Source organism: Hyla sarda, chromosome 5 (assembly GCF_029499605.1).
Source record: "Hyla sarda isolate aHylSar1 chromosome 5, aHylSar1.hap1, whole genome shotgun sequence".
Classification (NCBI taxonomy): Eukaryota; Metazoa; Chordata; class Amphibia; order Anura; family Hylidae; genus Hyla; species Hyla sarda.
Window position 1 is genome coordinate 137574906 of NC_079193.1, and position 26487 is coordinate 137601392.

The 26487-nt window shown below is 43.6% G+C and overlaps 2 protein-coding genes across 16 annotated transcripts in view; one reads left to right on the forward strand and one right to left on the reverse strand.

Annotated features, from left to right (window-relative positions):
- Positions 1–547: 547 nt before the first annotated feature.
- LOC130273474 (uncharacterized) lies at positions 548–21588 on the reverse strand. Of its 3 annotated transcripts, XM_056520370.1 has the most exons (6): positions 19237–21588; positions 3699–3916; positions 3231–3317; positions 3040–3148; positions 2508–2640; positions 550–2196 (listed from the first exon to the last, which is right to left on the reverse strand). In XM_056520370.1, the coding sequence occupies exons 2-6, from the start codon at positions 3835–3837 to the stop codon at positions 2167–2169; spliced, it is 498 nt and encodes a 165-aa protein (XP_056376345.1). In that variant the 5' UTR covers positions 3838–3916; positions 19237–21588; the 3' UTR covers positions 550–2166. The 3 variants fall into 3 exon arrangements, with proteins under 3 accessions (XP_056376343.1, XP_056376345.1, XP_056376344.1); XM_056520368.1 differs by lacking the exon at positions 19237–21588 and having other exon boundaries at positions 548–2196; positions 3699–4833; XM_056520369.1 differs by lacking the exons at positions 550–2196; positions 3231–3317; positions 19237–21588 and having other exon boundaries at positions 2605–2640; positions 3040–3230; positions 3699–4839.
- Positions 21589–25371: 3783 nt separating this feature from the next.
- Positions 25372–26487, forward strand: part of LRRFIP2 (LRR binding FLII interacting protein 2) — a 162744-nt gene continuing 161628 nt past the window's right edge. For 2 of the 13 annotated variants that reach the window (XM_056520362.1, XM_056520359.1), the window contains exon 1: positions 25469–25917. The gene's annotated coding sequence lies outside the window, so the exon portion shown is untranslated. Of the gene's footprint in view, positions 25918–26487 lie in introns of all 13 variants that reach the window. The other 11 variants (XM_056520354.1, XM_056520355.1, XM_056520365.1 and 8 more) reach the window with 11 other exon arrangements.

The window sequence follows — 26487 nt, forward strand, 5'->3', positions numbered from 1 at the left end:
AAAGACATTCAAAATTTGTCTCAACCAGGTGCTCCTTGCAAGATTTCTGAGGAGTGAAAAGAACAACCAGAAGAGTTGTCCAAGAGCCAATGAACACTTATGGAGAACTTTAAAAACACCCAGAAGCAGGTACTGTTGTCTCAAAGAAAACAGTAAGTAATGCACTCCGCCACCATGGTCTGTATGTACACTCACCAAGCAAGACTCCCATGCTGAATAAAAAGCATGTTGGAGCTTCTTTAAAATTTGCTGCACAACATTTAGAAGAGCCAGTGAAATACTGGTAGAATATAGTGTGGTCAGATGAGAGCAAAATTTACATGTTTGGATGTCATACTAAATACCGTACCATGTTTGGAGGAGAAATGGCACTGCACATCACCGTAAAAACACCATAACAACAATGAAATCTGGTGGTGGGAACATCATGGTGTGGGGCTGCTTTTCAGCAAATGGTACAAACTTCACATAGTTGAAGTTATGATGAATGGGCAAATTTACCAAGATATTCTAGATAAAAATCTGCTGCCATCTACCAGAATGAGATCCCATATACACACTTGAACATCAATTCTATACGCCAGTAATAAACTTTATTGAGAACGTCATTAGATTAAAACAATTAAAAAGGGACAGTATAGCCAGACAAAAAGGAGTTGGTAAGGTAGGTAACATATCATAAATTAGCATAAATGTATAAGTGCAGAACATGACATAGTTATTCCTATCTAAACAGTAGGGCCACCAGTACAACAAAATATAAGTTACACATAGCAGTCATGTAGAAAGTGCACAGAAAACAATAGCTAAATAAGGAGGTCACTGAATAGATGGCCTCCAGCGAGTGGTCAGGAGAAAGGGGAAAAGCAAATGATAGTGTGCAAATAGGAGCTCAAAAGAACTGCGGGATACCAATCAATGCCCGCCCATCTTGAGCACAAAAAGCAGCATTGCCATAAAGCTTCCCCACTCACAGAGCACAAGCTAGGAGACATAGACAGTGTACCTACCCACACAACACCAGCACCCCAACGTCGTTTCGCCGTTTGGCTTCCTCAGGGAGTATGACCAAATCTAGTTTGTGGGGGTATATATACATCATATCAGCCAATAGGGATTTCACAAATAGATAATTCATATACAATTCACCTGGTTAGGAAGCATGGTCCCGGTATCTGGCGCCATCTTGGCGTGCATCGCGCATGCGCGATGACGTGGTGCGTCCACCACCGTCATCCCGCGAGAACCAGGAAGTAATCCGCGCATGCGCGGTGCACACCAAGGATCGGGATATTATCATTAGTAAATGCGCAAGCGAACATCATAACATATCATCCCAAAGACAACAAAATAGTAATAGATAAGAGAGAAGGCGCCATTGAAAGAGAAAAAGACAGAAAACAAAACAAAAATAGAGAGAACGGCATACAGCAGAAAAGGCGCACCGCACAGGTAACCAACATTGAAGGATAAATATCTCAGGCTAACAAATAGCCAGGCAATCCATGGAGCAGAGGTAGTGTAACGGCCAGGCATAGATACACACACCCTGGCGGGGGTTCAAACCCCCATACTGGGAGCAGAGAAATTTTTGCTTTTTCTTTTAAATTAAATAGTGAAAAAGTGCCAATTAAAGTGAAAGTGAATGTAAGTGAAGCATGCACAAATAAATGTGCAAAAAGAAAAATTATGAACACTATATAAATCATAAGCATATTATTGCTATGATATATATAAAACCCATAATTATGTGCAATGGGATAGAAATTGATGATTATTGATAAAAATAAAAAATATATATGAAAACCATAGTGTAACCCACAAATGTGTGAAAGTCTATAGTCAAGTGCAAACACTCCTAATTAATGTGTGTGAAATCATACAATATACTACAAATGTATAAAAAATATGAAAAAAGTGAAAAATATGTAAAGTTAAATAATTAGTGACTATATGTATTAATTACAAAGTGTGTATCAGACAATGCAACTATTAATCCACACCTCAGAAGACAATTTATAATAAAAAATATATCAAACATTTTATTAGAGAAAAGCTATATATAACAAAGTTCATATAATACACAGTTGCTGGTGGCCCTACTGTATAAAGTGACTAGTGCTTTGCTGCTGATGATCATCAATACTCTCTTCAAACTTCCAAACTTTATTGGACACAGGACCAATTTTCAAAACCCTACAGAGTATGAAAAAAATTTATATATATGTAATAAAGAAAAAGAAGGTAGAAATTAAAATCATTAAAACCACAAAACTAAAAACAGGATCAGATAGCAATAACTAATATTAATAGAAAGACATTTTTTTTTATATACTATCACAGAAAGTCACAGGTACGAGGCAAAGCTATTGTATTCATTAAGGCCATAGGGAGTAGTGGTTCTCAACTTATAGATCCACATAGTTTCCTTCTGTGCCAAAATCTTTCTCCAGTCTCCCCCCCCCCCCCCCCCTTGGTCCAGGTACCACTCTGTCAATACCTCTCACCTTGAAGAGTGTGCTGTTACAGTCATGATACTGATGAAAGTGGCGAGGTACAGTCTTTAGCTTCTGTAGATCTGTTTCCTCCTTGGCTGCTTCAATTCCTAAGACATGTTCACGTATTCTCCGACAAAGTTCCCTGCAGGTAAGTCCAACATAAATCATGTTACAAGGGCAGGTGGCGTAGTAGATTACTCCTGTGGTAATACAGGTAATAGGGTGTGTAATCACATATCTCTTGTCTGTACTTGAGTTCCAAAATTCATTTGTGGTTTCCACATTTGGACAGGCTACACCCCCCTCACAGGGTTTACAACCCCATTTTGGTCCTTTTGACCCAAATAGTCGCTGCACTGTTTGTCCTTTGTGATGACTGTGTACCAACATGTCTAAGGTTTTTAGATCTCCGGTAAGTAATTGAAGGTTTATGCGATATATATTGTGACAATATCGGGTCCATTTGTAAAATTGGCCAGTGCTTACACAAAGCTCTTTGTAGTTGACGCCACCTGGTATTGTAGGCAGATATAGATCTTACCTGCTCATTTCCCTTTTTCCTCTTGGACTGAGTAAGCAAATTGCCTCTCGATGTATCCTTAGCTCGTGCATAGCCTCTGGTGATATCCCTTTCTTGATATCCCCGTTCCCTGAAGCGTAGAGACAGATCATTAGCTTGTTTTTCAAAATGTTCATCCGTCGAACAAATCCGTCGGATCCGCAAAAACTGACCTGTCGGGATATTGGAAATAAGTGGACGAGGATGAGAAGAGGAAGCGTGAAGAAGGGTATTAGTAGAAGTTTTTTTACGGTACACATCTGTTGAAATATAGCCATCTTGGTCAACATCAAACAGTACATCCAGGAACTCCATTTGCGACCTCCCTTATTTATAAGTCAGTTTTATATTTAGTTCATTGGTGTTCAGATAGGTCATAAATGTGGACAGCTCCTCTACCGTACCCTGCCAGACAAACAGAATGTCATCTATATAGCGGCCCCAGTGTAGAACTTTTTCAATCTGGGGAGCAGGTTCAGTCATGAATATGGTCCTCTCCCACAGCCCCAGGAATAAATTGGCGTATGAGGGCGCACAAGACGCCCCCATCGCCGTTCCCTGGAGCTGTAGGAAGACCACATCCCTGAATAGAAAAAAGTTATGCATTAATGCAAACTGGAGAAGTTGTAAAATAAACTCACTCAGTTCTGGGTCTAAATCCGACATCATTAGGTAGAATTGGGTGGCCGCCAGTCCATCTGTATGTCTGATTGATGTATAGAGAGCTTCCACGTCACAAGTGACTAGAAGGGTTTCGTTATCCAACTGAACATCATCCATTCTTTTTAGGATGTCTGTAGTATCCTTGACATGAGACGGTAGAGACTCAACCAGAAGTTTTAAGAAATGGTCCACATATCTGCAAATAGGTTCACAGAGAGAGTTATTGCCAGAGACGATTGGACGACCAGGTGGATTTTCCAACTGCTTATGTATCTTTGGTAAGAGATATAATGTTGCAGTGGTTGGGTTCTCTGGCAGTAAGCTCTCTAATAGTTTTTTTAGTAATGAGGTTGCTCTCGTATGCATAATCCAATATATTTGACAGTTCCTCTTTAAATTTCTGCATTGGATTGAATGTCAAGCGTTTATAGCAGAGATGGTCTCTCAACTGCCTCTGTGCCTCACGTTCATACATGGGTCTGGGCCAAAGGACGACATTGCCCCCTTTATCCGAAGGTTTGATAACAATGTCGTCCATTTGGCCCAACTCCATTAATGCCCTTCTTTGTGGGGCAGAATGATGAAGATGAACCAAGGGGGACATTTTAGTAAGACAATGAACCCAAACACACAGCCAAGAAAACTATTGAATAGCTTCAAAGAAAGAAAATAAAGCTACCAGAATGGTCCAGACAATCACCCGACTTAAAGGGGTTATCCAGGAAAAAACTTTTTTTTATATATATATATCAACTGGCTCCAGAAAGTTAAACAGATTTGTAAATTACTTCTATTAAAAAATCTTAATCCTTTCAGTACTTATGAGCTGCTGAAGTGTAGTTGTTCTTTTCAAGTGCTCTCTGATGACACCTGTCTCGGAAACCAGAGTAGAGTAGAAGCAAATCCCCTTAGCAAACCTCTCCTACTCTGTGCAGTTCCCGAGACAGACAAAGGTGTCAGCAGAGAGCACTATGGTCAGACAGAAGAGAACAACCCAACTTCAGCAGCTGATATCGATCAGCAGGCACCCCACACAAATGCCCAGGGGGGTCATCAGACCCTCCCATGTCGGCGATCGGCGCAAATCGCAAGTTAATTCCCACTTGCGATTTGCGCCGATTCGGGTCTATGGTGACCCGATGACCCGGAATAGAAGGGAGATGGCGGGTGTCCAAGACACCCATGATCCCCCTGAAGCGATAGCAGTGAGGTGGCAGGGGTGCCACCCCTCCTATCCCTGCTATTGATCATCAAGACGTGATGACCAATAGCAGATTGGGGCGGGGGCTTTACTTTCGGTTTCCCCGTCGTGCCCACCCACAATAGGCTGGGCAGAACGGGGAAATGACATAGGACCGGCGCCGAAGTCCACTCACCCATCGGCGACGGCAGCGGGCGACGATCGACGGAAGAAGAGGACGGCGATGCAGCTCCGTGGATCCTATGGAAGCTGGTAAATTGCTTAGCAACATCTGCAGGGCTACAGTCTGAGACCACTATAGAGTGGTCTCTAAACTGTAGCCCTCCAGATGTTGCAAAAGTACAACTCCCAGCATGCCCAGAGAGCTGTGTAGGCATGCTGGGATTTGTAGTTTTGCAACAGCTGGAGAGCTACAGTTTGAGACCACTGCACAATGATATCTATACTGTCGCTCTCCAGATTTTGCAAAACTACAACTCCCAGCATGCCCACATAGCAGTTTGCTGTCTGAGCATGCTGGGATTTGTAGTTTTACAACATCTGGAGGTCCACAGTTTGGAGATCACTGTGCAGTGGTCTCTATAAACTATAGCTCTCCAGCTGTTGCAAAACTGCAAATCCCAGCATGCCCAAACAGCAAGCAGCTGTCTTGGCATGCTGGGAGTTGTAGTTGTGTTCCTCCAGCTGTTGCATAACTACATCTCCCAGCATGCCCTTCGGCAATCAGTACATGCTGGGAGTTGTAGTTTCGCAAAAGCTGGAGGCACACTGGTTGGAAAATACTGAGTTAGGTAACTGAAGGTTTTCCAACCAGTGTGCCTCCAGCTGTTGCAAAAGTACAACTCCCAGCATGCACGGTCTGTCAGTACATGCTGGGAGTTGTAGTTTTGAAACAGCTGGAGGTTTGCCCCCCCCATGTGAACGTACAGGGTACATTCACACAGGCAGGTTTACAGTTAGTTTTCTGCTTCAAGTTTGGGCTGCGGCAAATTTTTCGCCGCAGCACAAACTCCTAGCGGGAAACTCACCATAACACGCCAGTGCGAATGTACCCTAAAAACACTACACTACACTAACACAAAATAAAGAGTAAAACACAACATATACACCCCCTTACACTGTCCCCCCCCCCAATAAAAATGAAAAACGTATCGTACGGCAGTGTTTCCAAAACGGAGCCTCCAGCTGTTGCAAATTACCAACTCCCAGCATTTCCGGACAGCCACTGACTGTCCAGGCATGCTGGGAGTTTAGCAACAGCTGGAGGCACCCTGTTTGGGAATCACTGGTGTAGAATACCCCTATGTCCACCCCTATGCAATCCCCATGAAGTCCTCAAATGTGCATGGCGCTCTCTCACTTCGGAGCCCTGTCGTATTTGAAGGAAACAGTTTAGGGTCACATATGGGGTATTTCCGAACTCGGGAGAAATTGCACTACAAATTTGGGGGGCTTTTTTTCCTTTTACCCCTCATGAAAAGGACAAGTTGGGGTCTACACCAGCCTGTAAGTGTAAAAAAAAGACCCCTAAAATTTGTAACGCAATTTCTCCTGAGTACGGAAATACCCCAAATGTGGGCGTAAAATTTTCTGCGGACGCACAACAAGGCTCAGGAGTGAGAGCATATTATGTACATATGTAAATTGGTGATTTGCACAGGGGTGGCTAATTTTACAGCGGTTCTGCGATAATTACAAAAAAATAAATACCCACATGTGACCCCATTTTGTAAACTACACCCCTCACGGAACGTAACAAGGGGTAAAGTGAGCATTTACGCCTCACAGGTGTTTGACAAAATAGTTGGATGGGAAAATGAGAAAAAAAAATTTTTTCGCTAAAATGCTGGTGTTACCCTAAATTTTTCATTTTCCCAAGGGAAAATAGGAAAAAAGCTCCCCAAAATTTGTAACCCCATTTCTTCTGAGTAAGAACATACCCCATATGTGGATGTAAAGTGCTCTGCGGGCGCACTACAGGGCTCAGAAGAGAAGGAGCGCCATTGGGATTTTGAAGAGAAAATTTGTCCGGAATTGAAGGCCACGAGTGTTTACAAAGCCCCCATAGCGCCAGAACAATGGACCCCCCCCACATGTGACCCCATTTTGGAAACTAAACCCCTCACGTAATGTAATAAGGGGTACAGTGAGCATTTATGCCCCACAGGCGTCTGACAGATTTTTGGAACAGTGATCCGTGAAAATGAAAAATTTAATTTTTCATTTGCACAGCCCACTGTTCCAAAGATCTGTCAAACGCCAGTAGGGTGTAAATAATCACTGCACCCCTTATTAAATTCTCTGAGGGGTGTAGTTTCCAAAATGGGGTCACATGTGGGGGGGTCGACTGTTCTGGCACCACGGGGGGGCTTTGTAAACGCACATGGCCCCCGACTTCCATTCCAAACAAATTCTCTTTCAAAAAGCTCAATGGTGCTCCTCCTCTTCTGACCATTGTAGTGCGCCAGCAGAGCCCTTGATGTCCACACATGGGGTATTTCCATACTCAGAAGAAATGGGGTTACAAATTTTGGTGGTCATTTTCTCCTATTACCCCTTGTAAAAATGTAAAATTTGGGGAAAACACAGCATTTTAGTGAAAATTTTATTTTTTTCATTTACACATCCAACTTTTACAAAAAGTCGTGAAATACCTGTGAGGTGTTAAGGCTCACTGTACCCCTTGTTACGTTCCTTGAGGGGTGTAGTTTCCAAAATAGTATGCCATGTGTTTTTTTTTTTTTTTTGCTGTTCTGGCACCCTAGGTGCTTCCTAAATGCGACATGCCCCCCAAACACCATTTCAGCAAAATTTGCTTTCCAAAAGCTAAATGTAACGTCCTAACATGGGGTATTTATATACTCAGAAGAGATGGGGTTACAAATTTTGGGGGCCATTTCCTCCCATTACCCTTTGTAAAAAGGATAAATTTGGGGAAAAAACTGCATTTCATTTTCATTTACACATCCCACTTTAATGAAAAGTCGTCAAACACCTGTGGGGTGTTAAGGCTCACTGGACCCCTTGTTACGTGCCTTAAGGGGTGTAGTTTTCAAAATGGTATGCCCTGTGGGGGTTTTCTGCTTATGTTCTGGCACCATAGGGGCTTCCTAAATGTGACCCCCAAAAACCATTTCAGCAAAATTCACTCTCCAAAATCCCATTGTCGCTCCTTCCCTTCTGAGCCCTCTACTGCGCCTGCTGAACACTTGACATACACATATGAGGTATTTCCTTTCTCGAGAGAAATTGGGTTACAAATTTTGGGGGGATTTTTCATCTATTACCCCTTGTAAAAATTCAAAAACTGGGTCTATGAAGATTTTGAATTTTCTCCTTCACTTTGCTGCTATTCCTGTGAAACACCTAAAGGGTGTATTTTGAATACTTTGAGGGGTGCAGTTTTTATAATGGGGTCATTTGTGGGGTATTTTTAATAAAAAAGCCCTTCAAATCCTCTTCAAAACTGAAGTGGTCCCTGAAAAATTCAGATTTTGAAAATTTTGTGAAAAATTGGAAAATTGCTGCTGAACTTTGAAGCCCTCTGATGTCTTCCAAAAGTAAAAACATGTCAACTTTATGATGCAAACATAAAGTAGACATATTTTATATGTGAATCAATATAACATTTATTTGGAATATCCATGTTCCTTATAAGCAGAGAGCTTCAAAGTAAAAAAAAAAATGCAAAATTTTTAATTTTTTCTTCAAATTTTGGAATTTTTCACCAAGAAATGATTCAAGTATCGACAAAATTTTACCACTAACATAAACTAGAATATGTCACGAAAAAACTGTCTCGGAATCAGAATGAAAGGTAAAAGCATCCCAGAGTTAATAATGCTTAAAGTGACAGTGGTCAGATGTTCAAAAAATGTCCTTAAGGTATATTTGGGCTGGGTCTTAAGGGGTTAAAGGGTATTTCAGGCAAAAACTTTTTTTTTTTTTTTTTTTTTTTTATATATCAACTGGCTCCGGAAAGTTAAACAGATTTGTAAATTACTTCTATTAAAAAATCTTAATCCTTTCAATAGTTATTAGCTTCTGAAGTTTTCTGTCTAACTGCTCAATGATGATGTCACGTCCTGGGAGCTGTGCATGATGGGAAAATATCCCCATAGGAGCTGCACAGCTCCTGGGACGTGAGTCATCAGAAAGCAGTTAGACAGAAAACAGCAACTCAACTTCAGAAGCTAATAACTATTGGAAGGATTAAGATTTTTTAATAGAAGTAATTTACAAATCTGTTTAACTTTCCGGAGCCAGTTGATATATAAAAAAATACCCTGGCCTGGAATACCCCTTTAAGCTCATTGAAGATCTATGGAAATAACTGAATATCATGATTCAAAGAAAAGGCCCATGGAACCTTTGTTATTTGAAGACTGTATGAAGAAAGGGCTAAAATCAAACCATGCGACTAGTTTCTTCATACAATAGGCAGCTTAAATTTGTCGTGACCAAAAAAGGTTTTTTAAATAAATTATTACACATAACTTAATTTCTGAGCTTATTTGTTTAGGTTTCTTTGTATGAAGGGGCGGACTGACAATACTCAGGGCCCCCGGACCAAATAAATCAAGGGCCCCCTGTGAGACTCTGCCCCTATCCCACCCAAATCCCTCCTTATGTCCCACCCCTATGGTAGACGCAAAATAAAATAAAATGATCTAAATCTAAAATACATTAATGTAGGTAAGAAAATTTTCCATGACCAATAATACCGGTAAAAAAGGAGGAAATATATACCACCACACAATAACTGGATAATTCCGCCATATGTACTGAATAAAACCACTATACACAGACAAGTATTCCCCCATGCAGTGCCTATATAGTGGTAGATACCAACTGTACACAGGATCTTTCACAAAGGCGCCTCTTTAAAAAGATTCAACAAAACCTGTGTAGAGGAAAAGTTGAACCTTGTAAGAGAAATGTAAATTTTGTCTAACCAGATTAAAATTTTCCTCTATACAGGTGTAGAGCTAGAGAGAGAGCACTTTTCGGTAAAAAAATTGACCTGTCCTCTTCTGACCTCTATAACTTTTTTTATTTTTTCGTATACAATGATGTGATTTTTTGAGCCATGAACTGTAGTTTTTAACAGTAACATTTTTGTTTTGATGGGACTTTGCGATCGCTTTTTATAAAATTATTTAGGGTAGACAAAGTGACCAAAAATATGCAATTTTGTACTTTTTTTTTTTTTACATGAACTCCATTTAACGGTGCGGTTTAATTAACATTATATTTTTATAGTTCGGACATTTACACACACGGTGATACCACATATGTTTATTTTTGTTTACATATTTATTTTTGTTTTTTAAATGGTTAAAAGGGGGGTGATTCAAACGTTTATTAGGGAAGGGGTTAAAGGAGTACTCCGCACCCCTAGACATCTTATCCCCTATCCAAAGGATAGGGGATAAGATGTCAGATCACCGGGGTCACACTGCTGGGGACCCCCGTGATCTCGGCTGCAGCACCCACCTGTACGGCTTCCACCTCACACCGGCAACGCTGGAGGCTTCGGATCCCGACCACAATGGCGGAAGAGCGTGACGTCACGACTCCGCCCCGTGTGACGTCACGACTCCGCCCCGTGTGACGTCACGCCCCGCCCCCTCAATGCAAGTCTATGGGAGGGGACGTGACGGACCTCCCATAGACTTGCATTGAGGGGGTGGGGCATGACATCACACGGGGCGGAGTCATGACAACCACGTCTGTGTTCGGGATCCGAAGCCTCCAGCGTTGCCGGTGTACAGGTGGGTGCTGAAGCCAAGATCCCGGGGGTCCCCAGCAGCGGGCCCCCCGCGATCTGACATCTTATCTCCTATCCTTTGGATAGGGGATAAGATGTCTAGGGGTGCGGAGTACCCCTTTAATTCACATTCATTAATTTTTTTTCCCATTCTTTTACACCATTTTATAGCCACCATAGGGGACTATTGGATGCAATTTTTGGAGTGCATACACTGTTCAATGCTATGCCATAGGTGCTCGATTGCTCCAGGCTGCTGAGGCACCAGGTTTTACTGTGGTGGTCCTGATCAGCTCCACTAAGCTGTTGGGACTGTTTTTTTTATTTCAGTTGATCGCGGGGTCTAAGGGGTTAATGCCGGGCATCACCGGGATCGGCTATGACACGGGCTCAACTCCTGAGCCCACGTCATGGAAGGGAAGCGGGCCAGGGCGCACAGGTACACCCTGCATCCTTAAGGAGTTAAATAAGTGGGACTGATAGGTGCACTGAAGGTTCAATATGTGTGTCAGTGGCAAATCTTTCATGACTCCATGATTGATTTAGTGTACACTGTATTCCAAGGCTAGACAAATCCCATGAGCCAGGTCACCGTGGTGATTAAGAATTTTGTGGTGTTACAGGAGCAGTGGATGTCAAGTGAGCAGGGCCGGCCTTAGGTGTTCAGGTGCCCTGTGCGAGCTAACCTTGTGGCGCCACCCCCCCCCCCCCTCTATTACCCCATAAACATACACAAAGAGGAAAAAAAATCTTTGTAACAAATATTTTTTTTTTATATTTAATCATTCCCCTGCCCCCTTAATCAGTCCCATGTCCCCATTAATCAGATGCAGTATAGTTCCCCCACATTAGGTGCAGTATAGCTCCCCACAGTAGGTGCAGTATAGTTCCCCACATTAGGTGCAGTATAGCTCCCCACATTAGGTGCAGTATAGTTCCCCACATTAGGTGCAGTATAGTTCCCAACATTAGGTGCAGTATAGCTCCCCCACATTAGGTGCAGTATAGTTCCCCTACATTAGGTGCAGTATAGTTCCCCTACATTAGGTGCAGTATAGTTCCCAACATTAGGTGCAGTATAGCTCCCCCACATTAGGTTGGCAGTATAGCTCCCCACATTAGGTGCAGTATAGCGCCCCACATTAGGTGCAGTATAGTTCTCCACATTAGGTGCGGTATAGTTCCCAACATTAGGTGCAGTATAGCTCCCTACATTAGGTGTAGATAGCTTCCCCACATTAGGTTGGCAGTATAGCTCCCCACATTAGGTGCAGTATAGCTTCCCCACATTAGGTTGGCAGTATAGCTCCCCACATTAGGTGCAGTATAGCTCCCCACATTAGGTGCAGTATAGCCCCACATTAGGAAGAAGCAGGTTCCCCACCTTAGGTGCAGTATAGCCCAACATTAAGAAGAAGCAGTTTCCCCACATTAGGTAGTAGCAGGTTCCCCAAATTCAGAAGCATTGTCGTTCCCCCATTCCCCCCCCCCCCCACCGACTCACACACAAACACAGGCAACCACACATGCACACACACACAGACAGACAACCACACATGCACACACACACAGACAACCACACATACACATAGACATCCTTACCTGACCTGCGCTTCTCTTCTCTCCGGCGGCGCCCTGACGAGTGACATCACTGACGTCCTGTGCGGGTCTGCGGAGGTACGTCACGTGTGACGTCCCTCTTCAGACTCGGGCCGCCAGCCATCAGGAGACGCGGAGGAGGTCAGGGTAAGTGAAGTCGGGGTGTAATGAAGAAAACTGTGCCCTGAAGCAGAATGTGACCCTCCGCATAGGGACACAGTTGAGGGAGGGTAGTGGGAATGTAATGAGAGGGAGCGGCCTGCAAAGAAGAAAACTGTGTCCCTGAGGGTCACATTCCGCTACAGGGCACAGTTTTCTTAATTACACCGGCACTTAGCGCTGCTTGCACGAAGCAGGGCTAAATCCCGGGCGTCGGGCAATACAAATTATATATACTTGGTGCGAGCTGTGTCGGCCGCCCGGCGCCCCTGTTGCTATGGCGCCCTGTGCCGCCGCACAGCTCGCACACCCCTAAGGCCGGCCCTGCAAGTGAATGCTGCAGCCAATTAGGGACCTCTGCAGTCCCGCTCTGTACTCAGGGATACGGAACATCACTGCCAAAGCAGCTGATTGGCTGCAGCAGTCATGTGACACTGGAGCACTGAAAAATAAAAAAGTTATAGGGGTCAGAAGATGAGAATTTTTACGACAAAATCAAACCTATATAAGTAGGGTATCATTTTAATCGTATGGACCTACAGAATAAAGATAAGGTGTCATTTTTACCGTAAAATGCACTGCGTAGAAACGGAAGCCCCCAAAAGTTACAAAATGTCATTTTATCTTCAATTTTGTTGCACAATTCATTTTTTTTTTCCGTTTCGCCATGGATTTTTTGGTAAAATGACTAATGTCACTGCAAATTAGAATTGGTGGCGCAAAAAATATGCCATCCTATGGAATTTTATGTGCAAAATTTAAAACATTATGATTTTTAGAAGGTGATGAGGAAAAAATTAAAATGCAAAAATGGAAAAACGCCGAGTCCTCAAACCCTTAAGGACCCGGGGTTTTTCTGTTTTTGCATTTTCATTTTTTCCTCATCACCTTTAAAAAATCATAACTCTTTCAATTTTGCACCTAAAAATCCATATGATGGCTTATTGTTAGCGCCACCAGTTCTACTTTGCAATGACATCAGTCATTTTAGCCAAAAATCTACAGCAAAACGGAGACAAAATTGAAAAAAAAAAACGCAATTTTTTAACAGTTTTGTGGGCTTCCGTTTCTACACAGTACATTTTTCGGTAAAAATGACACATTCACTTTATTCTGTAGGTCCATATGATTAAAATGATACCCTAGGTTTGATTTTGTTGTACTTCTGAAAAAAATCATAACTACATGCAGGAAAATGTATACGTTTAAAATTGTCATCTTCTGACCCCTATAACTTTTTTATTTTTCCGCGTATTGGGCGGTATGAAGGATAATTCTTTGCACCGTGATCTGAAGTTTTTAGCGGTACCATTTTTGCATTGATAGGACTTATTGATGGGAATTGGAATTTTTTTGCGCGTATGCCATTGATCGTGCAGTTTAACCCCTTAAGGACCAGGCCATTTTACACCTTAGGACCAGAGCGTTTTTTGAACATCTGACCACTGTCATTTTAAGCATTAATAACTCTAAGACGCTTTTACCTATCATTCTGATTCCAAGGTTGTTTTTTCGTGACATATTCTACTTTATGTTATTGGTAAAATTTTGTCGATACTTGCATCGTTTCTTAGTGAAAAATTCCAAAATTTGATGAAAAAATTGAAAATTTTGCATTTTTCTAACTTTGAAGCTCTCTGCTTGTAAGAAAAATGGATATTCCAAATAATTATTTTTTTTATTCACATATACAATATGTCCACTTTATGTTTGCATCATAAAATTTACGATTTTTTACTTTTGGAAGACACCAGAGGGCTTCAAAGTTCAGCAGCAATTTTCCAATTTTTCACAAAATTTCCAAAATCACAATTTTTCAGGGACCAGTTCAGGTTTGAAGTGGATTTGAAGGGTCTTCATATTAGAAATACCCCATAAATGACCCCATTATAAAAACTGCACCCCCCAAAGTATTCAAAATGACATTCAGTCAGCGTTTTAACCCTTTAGGTGTTTCACAGGAATAGCAGCAAAGTGAAGGAGAAAATTCACAATCTTCATTTTTTACACTTGCATGTTCTTGTAGACCCAATTTTTGAATTTTTACAAGGGGTAAAAGGAGAAAATGTATACTTATATTTGTAGCCCAATTTCTCTCGAGTAAGCACATACCTCATATGTCCATGAAAAGTGTTCGGCGGGCGCAGTAGAGGGCTCAGAAGCGAAGGAGCGACGAGGGGATTTTGGAGAGTACGTTTTTCTGAAATGGTTTTTGGGGGGCATGTTGCATTTAGGAAGCCCCTATGGTGCCAGAACAGGAAAAAATACCCACATGGCATACCATTTTGGAAACTAGACCCCTTGAGGAACGTAACAAGGAATAAAGTGAGCCTTAATACCCCACAGGTGTTTCACGACTTTTGCATATGTAAAAAAATGTTTTAAAAATGTCACTAAAATGTGTGTTTCCACCCAAATTTCACATGTATGCAAGGGTTAATAGCAGAAAATACCCCCCAAAATTTGTAACCCCATCTCTTCTGAGTATGGAGGTACCCCATAAGTTGACCTGAAGTGTACTGCGGGCGAACTACAATGCTCAGAAGAGAAGGAGTCATATTTGGCTTTTTGAGAGCAAATTTTGCTCGGGGGCATGTCGCATTTAGGAAGCCCCTATGGTGCCAGGACAGCAAAAAATACCCACATGGCATACCATTTTGGAAACTAGACCCCTTGAGGAACGTAACAAGAAATAAAGTGAGCCTTAATACCCCTCAGGGGTTTCACGACTTTTGCATACGTAAAAAAAAAAAAAAAAATTTCACTAAAATGTGTGTTTCCCCCCCCCAAATTTCACATTTTTGCAAGGGTTAATAGCAGAAAATACCCCCCAAAATTTGTAACCCCATCTCTTATGAGTATGAAGGTACCCCATAAATTGACCTGAAGCGCACTACGGGCAAACTACAATGCTCATAAGAGAGGGAGTCATATTTGGCTTTTTGAGAGCAAATTTTGCTCGGGGGGCATGTCGCATTTAGGAAGCCCCTATGGTGCCAGGACAGCAAAATAACCCCCACATGGCATACCATTTTGGAAACTAAACCCCTTGAGGAACGTAACAAGGGGTACAGTGAGCATTTACCCCCCACTGGTGTCTGTCAGATCTTTGGAACAGTGGGCTGTACAAAATTTTTAATTTGCGCAGCCCACTGTTCCAAAGATCTGTCAGACACCAGTGGGGGGTAAATTCTCACTGCACCCCTCATTACATTCCGTGAGGGGTGTAGTTTCCGAAATGGGATCACATGTGAGGTTTTGTTTTTTTTGCGTTTGTCAAAACCGCTGTAACAATCAGCCACCCCTGTGCAAATCACCTCAAATGTACATGGTGCACTCTCCCTTCTGGGCCTTGTTGTGCGCCCCCAGAGCACTTTGCGCCCACATATGGGGTATCTCCGTAGTCGGGAGAAATTGCATTACAAATTTTGGGGGGCGTTTTTCCCTTTTACCTCTTGTCAAAATGAAAAGTATGGGGCAACACCAGCATGTTAGTGTAAAAAAAATTTTTTTTTACACTAACATGCTGGTGTAGACCCCAACTTCACCTTTTCATGAGGGGTGAAAGGAGAAAAAGCCCCCCAAAATTTGTTAAGAAATTTCTCCCAAGTACGGCGATACCCCATATGTGACCCTAAACTGTTGCCTTGAAATACGACAGGGCTCCAAAGTGAGAGCGCCATGCGCATTTGAGGCCTAAATTAGGGACTTGCATAGGGGTGGACATAGGGGTATTCTACGCCAGTGATTCCCAAACAGGGTGCCTCCAGCTGTTGCAAAACTCCCAGCATGCCTGGACAGTCAACGGCTGTCCGGCAATACTGGGAGTTGTTGTTTTGCAACAGCTGGAGGCTCCATTTTGGAAACAGTGGCGTACCAGACGTTTTTCATTTTTATTGGGGGAGGGGGGCTGTGTAGGGGGCTGTGTATATGTAGTGTTTTTTACTTTTTATTTTATTTTGTGTTAGTGTAGTGTTTTTAGGGTACAGTCACACGGGCGGGGGGTTACAGCGAGTTTGAGCTGCCGCGCAAAATTTGCTGCATCGCAAACTTGCAGCCTGATACTCACTGTAAGCCCCCTGCCCGTGTGAATGTATCCTGTACATTCACAGTGGGGGGGGGGACCTCCAGCTGTTGCAAAACTACAACTCCCAGCATGCACAGTCCATCAGTGCATGCTGGTAGTTATAGTTTTGCAACAGCTGGAGGCACACGGGTTGGGAAACACTGAGTTAGGAAACAGACAATGTTTCCCAACCAGTGTGCCTCCTGTTGTTGCAAAACCACAACTCCCAGCATTCTCAGGCATGCTGGGAGTAGTAGTTCGGCAACATCTTTAGAGCTAGATGTTGCCGAACTACAACTCCCAGCATGCTTGGAGTTGTAGTTTTGCAACATCTGGAGGACTAGTTTGCAGACCACTAATACAGTGGTTCCCAATCTGTGCCCTTCCAGATGTTGCAAAACTACAACTCCCAGTATGCCAAAACTGTCCAGGCATGCTGGGAGTTGTAGTTCTGCAACATCTGAAGGGCCAGATGTTACAGAACTACAAATCCCAGCATGCCTGGACAGTAAGGGCATGCTGAGGATGTGTAGTTTTGCAACATCTGGAAGGGTACAGTGGTCTCCAAACTGTGGACCTCCAGATGTTGCAAAACTGCAACTCCCAGCATGCCCAGACGCCAAGGGCTGTCTGGGCATGCTGGGAGTTGTAGTTTACAGGGTCCCTTTACAGCAATGCATGTCGCTTTACGGCGACGTGCATTGCTGTAAAGGGCCCGACCGCGGCTGAAGATCTACTCACCTGTCTCCTCCGCCGCCGTCTTCATCGCAGGGATCCGGGTCTTCAGGGACGAGGTAAGTACCGGGGCCGGTCCCCAGCACTCCCCCGTCCCCCGCCGCGTCCTCCGGTCTTCCTCCCGTCCTGTCCCGACTTTCAGGGGCCGGGCAGGGCGGGAGGAAGTAACCGCCCCCCCCCCCCCTGCGATTGGTCGGTTAACTAACCGACAGATCGCAGGGGATCGGAGGAGGTGGCAGGCTTGCCACCTCGCTCCTAGGCTCCAGCATGGTCCTGGCTGTCTGTGACAGCCGGGATCATGCAAAATTACCGGGCGGTCGGGTCCCAGAGACCCGATCAGCCCGGTATCGCCGCAAATCGCAAGGGCGATTTCCCTTGCGATTTGCGGCGATCGCCGACATGGGGGGCCTACATGGCCCCCCTCGGCGTATGCCCTGGATGCCTGCTGAAGGATTTCAGCAGGCATCCAGTTCCGATCTCTGCCCGGCGAGCGGCAGAGACCGGAAAATGCCATGACGTTGTGGAACGTCATTGGTCCTTAAAGCCCAGGGTGCCATGACGTTCCACAACGTCATTGGTCCTTAAGAGGTTAATGAACAATATATTTTTATAATTTGGACATTTCCGCACGCGGCGATGCCACATATGTTTATTTTTATTTACACATTTTTTTTAATGAGAAAAGGGGGGGTGTTTCAAACTTTTATTAGGGGATGGGTAAATGATCTTTATTCCCTTTTTTTTGCAGTGTTATAGCTCCCATAGGAACCTATAACACTGCACACACTGATCTTTTACATTGATCACTGGTTTCTCATAAGAAACCACTGATCAATGATTCTGCCGCTTGACTGCTCATGCCTGGATCTCAGGCACTGAGCAGTCATTCGGCAATTGGACAGCATGGAGGCAGGTAAGGACCCTCTGGCTGTCTTGTAAGCTGTTCTGGATGCCGCGATTTTGTCGCAGAGATCCTGAACAGCTCACTGAGCTAACCGGCATGGTTTTACTTTCACATTAGACGCGGCGTTCAACTTTGAACACTGCGTCTAAAGGGTTAATAGCGCAAAGCACCATGATCAGTGCTGCGCGCTATTCGCCACGGGTCCCGGCCGTTGTTAGAGGCCATGGCCCCGCCTTATAGAATGGGAGCAGACTTATGACGTACCAGTACATCATGGGTCCTTAAGGGGTTAAGTTTTTACCTCCATAATATTCTGTCATTACTGTCCCCTCATCTCCCCCAGGTGTCACAGTTATTACTGTTCCCTCATCCACCCCCCCCCCCCCCCCATCATCATCATCAGCCTGACACACCAGGAGAGATAAGGGGAAAGTACTGATTGTGACACACAATGAGAGATGAGGGGACACTAATGACTGATCATATGACATAACATAACATCCCATTGCGTGCTGACATGTAACATGGGTGCGACATCCTAACTTTTTTTTGCTGACTTCTAGATTTATAACAGATTTGTCCATCCCTGCTGTATACAATTGCCATTGTAGTATATAGTATTGGGCATATGTATGATGATAATATTCCGCCACTTATACTGGTATTATTAGTAACATTGGCCTCAGTATACAGGACTAGGTCAGTATATATATATGTACATTATGGGGGAAATTTATCAATACCTGTCCATAGGGAAAGTTGTTGAGTTGCCCATAGAAACATAGAATGTATCGGCAGATAAGAACCATTTTTCCCATCTAGTCTGCCCAATAATCTGAATCCTATCAATAGTCCCTGGCCCTATCTTATATGAAGGATAGCCTTATGCTTATCCCATGCATGTTTAAACTCCTTCACTGTATTTGCAGCAACCACTTCTGCAGGAAGGCTATTCCATGCATCCACTACTCTCTCAGTAAAGTAATACTTCCTCATATTACTTTTAACCCTTTGCCCCTCTAATTTAAAACGATGTCCTCTTGTGGTAGTTTTTCTCTTTTAAATATACTCTCCTCCTTTACCGTGTTGATTCCCTTTATGTATTTAAAAGTCTCTATCATATCTCTTCTGTCTCTTCTTTCTTCTATACATGTTAAGGTCCTTTAATCTTTCCTGGTAAGTTTTATCCTGCAATCCATGTAGTAGTTTAGTAGTTCTTCTCTGAATTCTCTCCAAAATATCTATATCCTTCTGGAGATACGGTCTCCAGTACTGCGCACAATACTCCAAGTGAGGCATGAGCACTTCTCTCTTTCTACTGCTTACACCTCTCCCTATACATCCAAGCATTCTGCTAGCATTTCCTGCTGCTCTATTACATTGTCTTCCTACCTTCAAGTCTTCTGAAATAAATTACTCCTAAATCCCTTTCCCCAGATACTGAGGTCAGGACTGTGTCAAATAATCTATATTCTGCCCGAGGGTTTTTACACCCCAGGTGCATTATCTTGCACTTATCCACATTAAATTTCAGTTCTGACGATTCTTCGAGTTTTCATAAATTCTTTTCCATTTGGCATATCCCTCCAGGAACATCAACCCTGTTACATATCTTTGAGTCATCAGCAAAAAGACACATCTTAACATCGAGACCTTTTGCAATATCACTAATGAAAATATTAAACTAAATTGGTCCCAGTACAGATCCCCACAGGTACCCCACTGGTAACAAGACCTTGCTCTGAATATACTCCATTGACTACAACCCTCTGTTGTCTGTTACTCAGCCACTGCCTAATCCTCTCAACAATATGGGAGTCCAAGCTAAATGACTGCAGTTTATTGATAAGTCTTCTATGTGGGACAGTGTCAAATGCCTTACTAAAATCTAGATATGCAATGTCTACTGCCCCTCCGCCATCTATTATTTAGTCACCCAGTCAAAAAAATCAATAAGATTTGTTTGACATGATCTCCCTGAAGTAAACCCATGTTGTTTTTCATGTTGCAATCCATGGGATTTAGTTGTTCCACAATCCTATCCTTTAGTAGGGTTTCCATAAATTTCCCCACTATTGATGTCAGACTTACTGGCCTATAGTTGCTTGATTCCTCCCTACTACCTTTCTTGTGAATGGGCACGACATTTGCTAATTTCCAATCTTCCGGGACCACTCCTGTTACCAGTGATTCGTTAAATAAATCTGTTAAAGGTTTTGCTAGCTCACCACTAAGCCCTTTTAATAATTTTGGGTGTATCCCATCAGGCCCCTGTGACTTATTTGTCTTCACTTTAGACAGCAAATGTAGAACCTCTTCCTCTGTATAGACACATGCATCAAACAATTCATTAGTCTTCCTCCCTAATGGAGGTCCTTTTCCTTCTTTTTCTTCTGTAAAAACTGAACAGAAGTATTCATTAACCCCTTAATTACCAAGCCCATTTTCCCCTCAAGGACCAGGCCAATTTTATTTTTGCATTTTCGTTTTTTCCTCCTCGCCTTCTAAAATCCATAACTCCTTTATATTTCCATGTACAGACCCATATAAGGGCTTGTTTTTTGCATGACCAATTGTACTTTGTAATGAAACCTCTCATTATACCATAAAATGTACGGCAAACCCCCCAAAAAATTGTTTTAGGGAGGAAATTTTAATGAAAACCTGAATTTTGCACATTTTGGAGGGTTTTGTTTTCACACTGTACACTTTACGGTAAAAATGATAGGTGTTCTTTATTCTGTGGGTGAATACGATTAGAATGATACCCATGGCTAGATACTTTTATATTTTTGTACCGCTTAAAAAAAATCTAAAACTTTTTGTACAAAATCAGTAATCTATAATCGCCCTATTTTGACCACCTATAACTTTTTAATTTTTCCGTATATAGGGCGGTATGAGGGCTCATTTTATGCGCTGTCATCTGTACTTTTTTTAAGATACCACATTTGCATATATAAAACTTTTAGATCATTTTTTATTAATTTTTTTTTATAAAATGTGACAAAAAAGCAGGATTTGTGGACTTTTTTAATTTTTTACGTTTACGCCATTCACCGTACGGGATCATTAAAATTATATTTTGATAGTTCGGACATTTACGCACGCGGCGATACCAAATATGTTTATTTTTTTTTTAAATTACGCTTTTTGGGGGTAAAATGGGAAAACCTGACAATTTTCATTTTTATTGGGGGAGGGGATTTTTCACTTTTTTTTTTACTTTTTATTTTTACATTTTTCAACTTTTATTTTTTTTACACTTTTTATGTCCCCATAGGGGACTATCTATAGCAATCGTTTGATTGCTAATACTGTGCAGTGCTATGCATAGGACACAGCACTGCTCAGTATTATCAGTGATCTTCTGCTCGATCGCAGACCAGAGCAGAAGACCCCGGGAGACAGCCGGAGCCAGGTGACGGGACCTCCAGCTGTCATGCCGCAATGCCTCGATCTGTATTGATCACGGCATCGGAGGGGTTAATGGCGGACATCCGCGCGATCGCGGATGTCGGCCATTACCGGCGGGTCCCCGGCTGCTGCTAGCAGCCGGAACCTGCCGTGTATGACGCGAGCACCCTTCCGATGCTCGCGGTCATACACAGGACGTAAATGTACGTCCTGGTGCGGGAAATCCCGCCAAACCAGGACGTACATTTACATCCGTGGTCGTTAAGGCAGTCAGCTATCCCTTTATTCTCTTCTACATACGGTACCTTCCTTCCTTTGTTTTTAATTTAGTTATTCCTTGTTTTAATTTAAATATCTGAAGAATGTCTTATCCTCTTTTTTCACAGACTGAGCTAGTTTTTCTTCTGCTTGTGCTTTAGAAGTTCTTATGACTTGCTTGGCCTCTTTCTGCCTAATCTTGTAGATTTCCCGATCTTCATTGCTCCGGGTTGTTTTATAATTACTAAATGCTAGTTTTTTTATGATTTTGGCCACTTCTGCTGAGTACCACAGTGGTCTCTTCCTTTTTCTGCTATTACTGACAAGTCTAATGCAATTTTCTGTTGCCTTCAATAATGCATCTTTTAACCCTGCATTCCGAGTCCTTAAGGACGCAGGGCGTATCCATACGCCCGTGGGAATTCCGGTCCCCACCGCTAGCCGGTTGGGGACCGGAGCCGGATGCCTGCTGAAATCGTTCAGCAGGCATCCCGGCATATCGCCCAGGGGGGGTCATTATGCCCCCCCATGTCGGCGATCGCCGCAGATCGCTGGACAATTCAGTCCAGCGATCTGCGGCGATTCCGGGTCAATCGGGTCTCCAGTGACCCGGTGACCCGGAATTACTGGCTGTTCGGGGCCGTCTCTGACGGCCCCGAACAGCCAGAGCCTGCAGGGGTGAGGTGGCACTGGTGCCACCTCACGATCGCCCAGATTCGTTGGCCGGATTACAGGCCGACCAATCAGGGCGCCTGCTGCGGGTGTCACTCCCGCACCCGCTCCGCCCCTCTTCCGGAGGACATGAGCGGGTGTCCCCAGCGTCCATGTTGGGATTGGGGCCCCAGGAGCAGCGACGGCGGCGGCGAGGGACAGTCCTGTGATGGAGCAGCAGCAGGAGGTGAGTTACAGACTCCTGCTGTTGCTTAGCAACAGCTCCCAGCGTGCAAAAAGGGCATGCTGGGAGCTGTAGTTATGCAACAGCAGGAGGCAGACCACCACAACTCCCAGCATTCCCTTATGGGCATGCTGGGACTTATGGTTTTGCAACAGCTGGAGGCACATTTTTTCTATGGAAAAGTGTACCTTCAGCTGTTGTATAACTACAACTCCCAGCTTGCACAAACAGCTAAAGTGCATGCTGGGAGTTGTAGTGGTGCATCTGCTGGTTGCATAACTACAACTCCCAGCATGCCCGTTGGCTGTCGGTGACTGCTGAGAGTTGTAGTTTTGCAACAGCTGAAGGCACACTGGTTGTGAAACCCATTTTTTTTTTACCTAACTCAGTGTTGCACGACCGATGTGCCTCCAGCTGTTGCAAACTACAACTCCCAGCAGTCACCTTACACCATGTACCGTACATGCTGGGAGTTGTAGTTTTGCAACAGCTGGAGGCGCACTGGTTTTGAAACACTGAGTAAGGTCACAAACTCAGTGATAAATAACCAGTGTGCCTACAGCTGTTGCAAAACAAACTCTCAGCATGTACAGTCTGTCAGCGCATGCTGGGAGTTGTAGTTTTGCAACAGCTGGATGTCCCCCCCAATGTGAATGTACAGGGTACACTCACATGGGCGGAGGCTTACAGTAAGTATCTGGCTGCAAGTTTGAGCTGCAGCAAATTTTCTGCAACAGCTCAAACTGCCAGCGAGAAACTACTGTGAACCCCCGTCCGTGTGACTGTACCCTAAAAACACTACACTACCACAAAAAATAAAATAAAAAGTAAAAAACACTACATATACACATACCCCTACACAGCCCCCCTCCCCTCCCCAATAAAAATGAAAAACGTCTGGTACGCCACGGTTTCCAAAATGGAGCCTCCAGCTGTTGCAAAACTCCCAGTATTGTCGGACAGCCGTTGACTGTCCAGGCATGCTGGGAGTTTTGCAACAGCTGGAGGCACCCTGTTTGGGAATCACTGGCGTAGAATTCCCCTATGTCCACCCCTATGCAATCCCTAATTTAGGCCTCAAATGCGCATGGCGCTCTCACTTTGGAGCCCTGTCGTATTTCAAGGCAACAGTTAAGGGTCACATATGGGGTATCGCCGTACTCGGGAGAAATTGTGTTACAAATTTTGGGGGGTATTTTCTCCTTTTACCCTTTTTAAAAATGTAAAATTTTTGGGAAAAGAAGCATTTTAGGTAAAAAAAAATTTTTTTCTTTTACATATGCAATAGTCGTCAAACGCCTGTGGGGTATTAAGGTTCACTTAACCCCTTGTTACATTCCCCGAGGGGTCTAGTTTCCAAAATGGTATGCCATGTGGGGTTATTTTGCTGTCCTGGCACCATAGGGGCTTCCTAAATGCGGCATGCCCCCAGAGCAAAATTTCCTTCAAAAAAGCCAAACGTGACTCCTTCTCTTCTGAGACCTGTAGTGCGCCAGCAGAGCACTTTTCACCCCCATATGGGGTGTTTTCTGAATCGGGAGAAATTGGGCTTAAAATTTTGGGGGGTATTTTCTGCTATTACCCTTTTTAAAAATGTAAAACTTTAGGGAAACCAAGCATTTTAGGTAAAAATTTTTTTTTTTTTTTTTTACATATGCAAAAGTCGTGAATCACCTGTGGGGTATTAAGGTTCACATTACCCCTTGTTATGTTCCCCGAGGGGTCTAGTTTCCAAAATGGTATGCCATGTGGTTTTTTTTGCTGTTCTGGCACCATAGGGGCTTCCTAAAGGTGACATGCCCCTCCAAAAACCATTTGACGCTCCTTCCCTTCTGAGCCCTCTACTGCGCCCGCTGAACAATTAACATAGACATATGAGGTATGTGCTTACTCGAGAGAAATTGGGTTTCAAATACAAGTAAAAATTTTCTCCTTTTTACCCCTTGCAAAAATTCAAAAACTGGGTCTACAAGAACATGCGAGTGTAAAAAATGAAGATTGTGAATTTTCTCCTTCACTTTGCTGCTATTCCTGTGAAACCCGTAAAGGGTTAAAACGCTTACTGAATGTCATTTTGAATCCTTTGGGGGGTGCAGTTTTTATAATGGGGTCATTTATGGGGTATTTCTAATATGAAGACCCTTCAAATCCACTTCAAACCTGAACTGGTCCCGGAAAAAAAGCGAGTTTCAAAATTTTGTGAAAAATTGGAAAATTGCTGCGGAACTTTGAAGCCCTCTGGTGTCTTCCAAAAGTAAAAATTTTATGATGCAAACATAAAGTAGACATATTGTATATGTGAATAAAAAAAATTATTTTGAATATCCATTTTCCTTACAAGCAGAGAGCTTCAAAGTTAGAAAAATGCAAAATTTTCAAATTTTTCATCAAATTTTGGGATTTTTCACCAAGAAAGGATGCAAGTTACCAAAAAATTTTACCACTAAGTTAAAGTAGAATATGTCACGAAAAAACAATCTAGGAATCAGAATGATAAGTAAAAGCATTCCAGAGTTATTAATGTTTAAAGTGACAGTGGTCAGATTTGCAAAAAATGGCCGAGTCCTTAAGGTGAAAAAGGGCTCAGTCCTTAAGGGGTTAAGCTACTCTACACTACGCTTGTAACCACTACGTTAACTATGCTCGCGCACGCAGTTTACTAGACTTGCTAGTCCTTATTCTAACTGCAGAGTCTGTAGTGAACTGCGCATGCGTTCGCGTTTTCTACGGACTCCCAGAAATCTTTACAGCACGTACATTACTATACGGGGACAAACTATACTATGCAGCTTTCCAGCTGTTACACAACTACAACGCCCATCATATCACAGTTATTCGAGCACGACATGAAGTAGTTCTGCACCAGCTGGAAGCCTCAGGTGGTGAAGTGCATAGTCACGTCCTCCACACTAGGCAATAAGGAGCCTCCAGTCTGTGAGCCCGTGAAGCGGCCTCATATACGGCACGGCTACAGCTCGGCGCAGACATGACGTGAGCGTTACGGGTCGCAGCTTCCTCTCAGTCACTGACAAGCGTCCCCCATTCCACCGCCCCCATTCCGTACCGCTCTGACGTCACGGCGCGGCAGGCTGTGGTCGCCCTGTTGCGCATGCGCATGGTACGTCACCGGCCGGACGTTGAGCGAGAAACCTCGAGAGAAAATAGGCACCGGGGTGACACCGAGTGTGTGGAGGTAGGTGCTCAGCGCCGTACTTTGGACTCACAAGCTCCCGCAGCTCCGGTGGGGTTCACCTGCCCCGAATAGGTCCAGCATGGAGCCTCATACACACTCAGCAGACAGGGAAGTACAATGGAGTGTGACAGCGCGTAGTGCTCTGCCTCATCACTGGGGGACACCACAGTATAGGAGGGCGTCACCGCGGTGTATGAGGCTGTCACCTGCAGAGCGAGGTGCTCAGGATGAGGGGCTGCCGCATATTTGCTTTTTCTTTGTAGCCCCCCAGTTAGCGTCTGGTGGCACAGTACGGGCACATGTGGGTGAGGCTGGGAGGGGATTCACCACCTGTGAGATCCTTCACCTGTCTACAAGGCTTGTTGTGGCACTATGTACATACAGGGGCGCGGCTCCCCCAAGAGCTGACAATCTAATACATCAGGTCAATAATGTACTTGCTGCTTTTTATTAACACTTCTCAATAAGGCTTCCATGTGTTGTGTTTTGCTTTGGGAACCTATTTCTGTTAGCCAGTGTGTCATAGTATTTTAGGGATCAGCCGTAATATGTTGGGGTAAATGATTCCCC

Bases quoted from the DNA above. Each gene is read 5' to 3' on its own strand.
- LOC130273474 (XM_056520368.1), bottom strand. From the start codon at position 4,086: ATGCATACGAGAGCAACCTCATTACTAAAAAAACTATTAGAGAGCTTA. The intron at 3,318-3,698 runs GTGAGTTTATTT...ATATTTCAACAG, and splicing joins GGATTTAGACCCAGAACTGA to ATGTGTACCGTAAAAAAACT. The intron at 2,197-2,507 runs GTGAGAGGTATT...CATACTCTGTAG, and splicing joins GTAACAGCACACTCTTCAAG to GGTTTTGAAAATTGGTCCTG.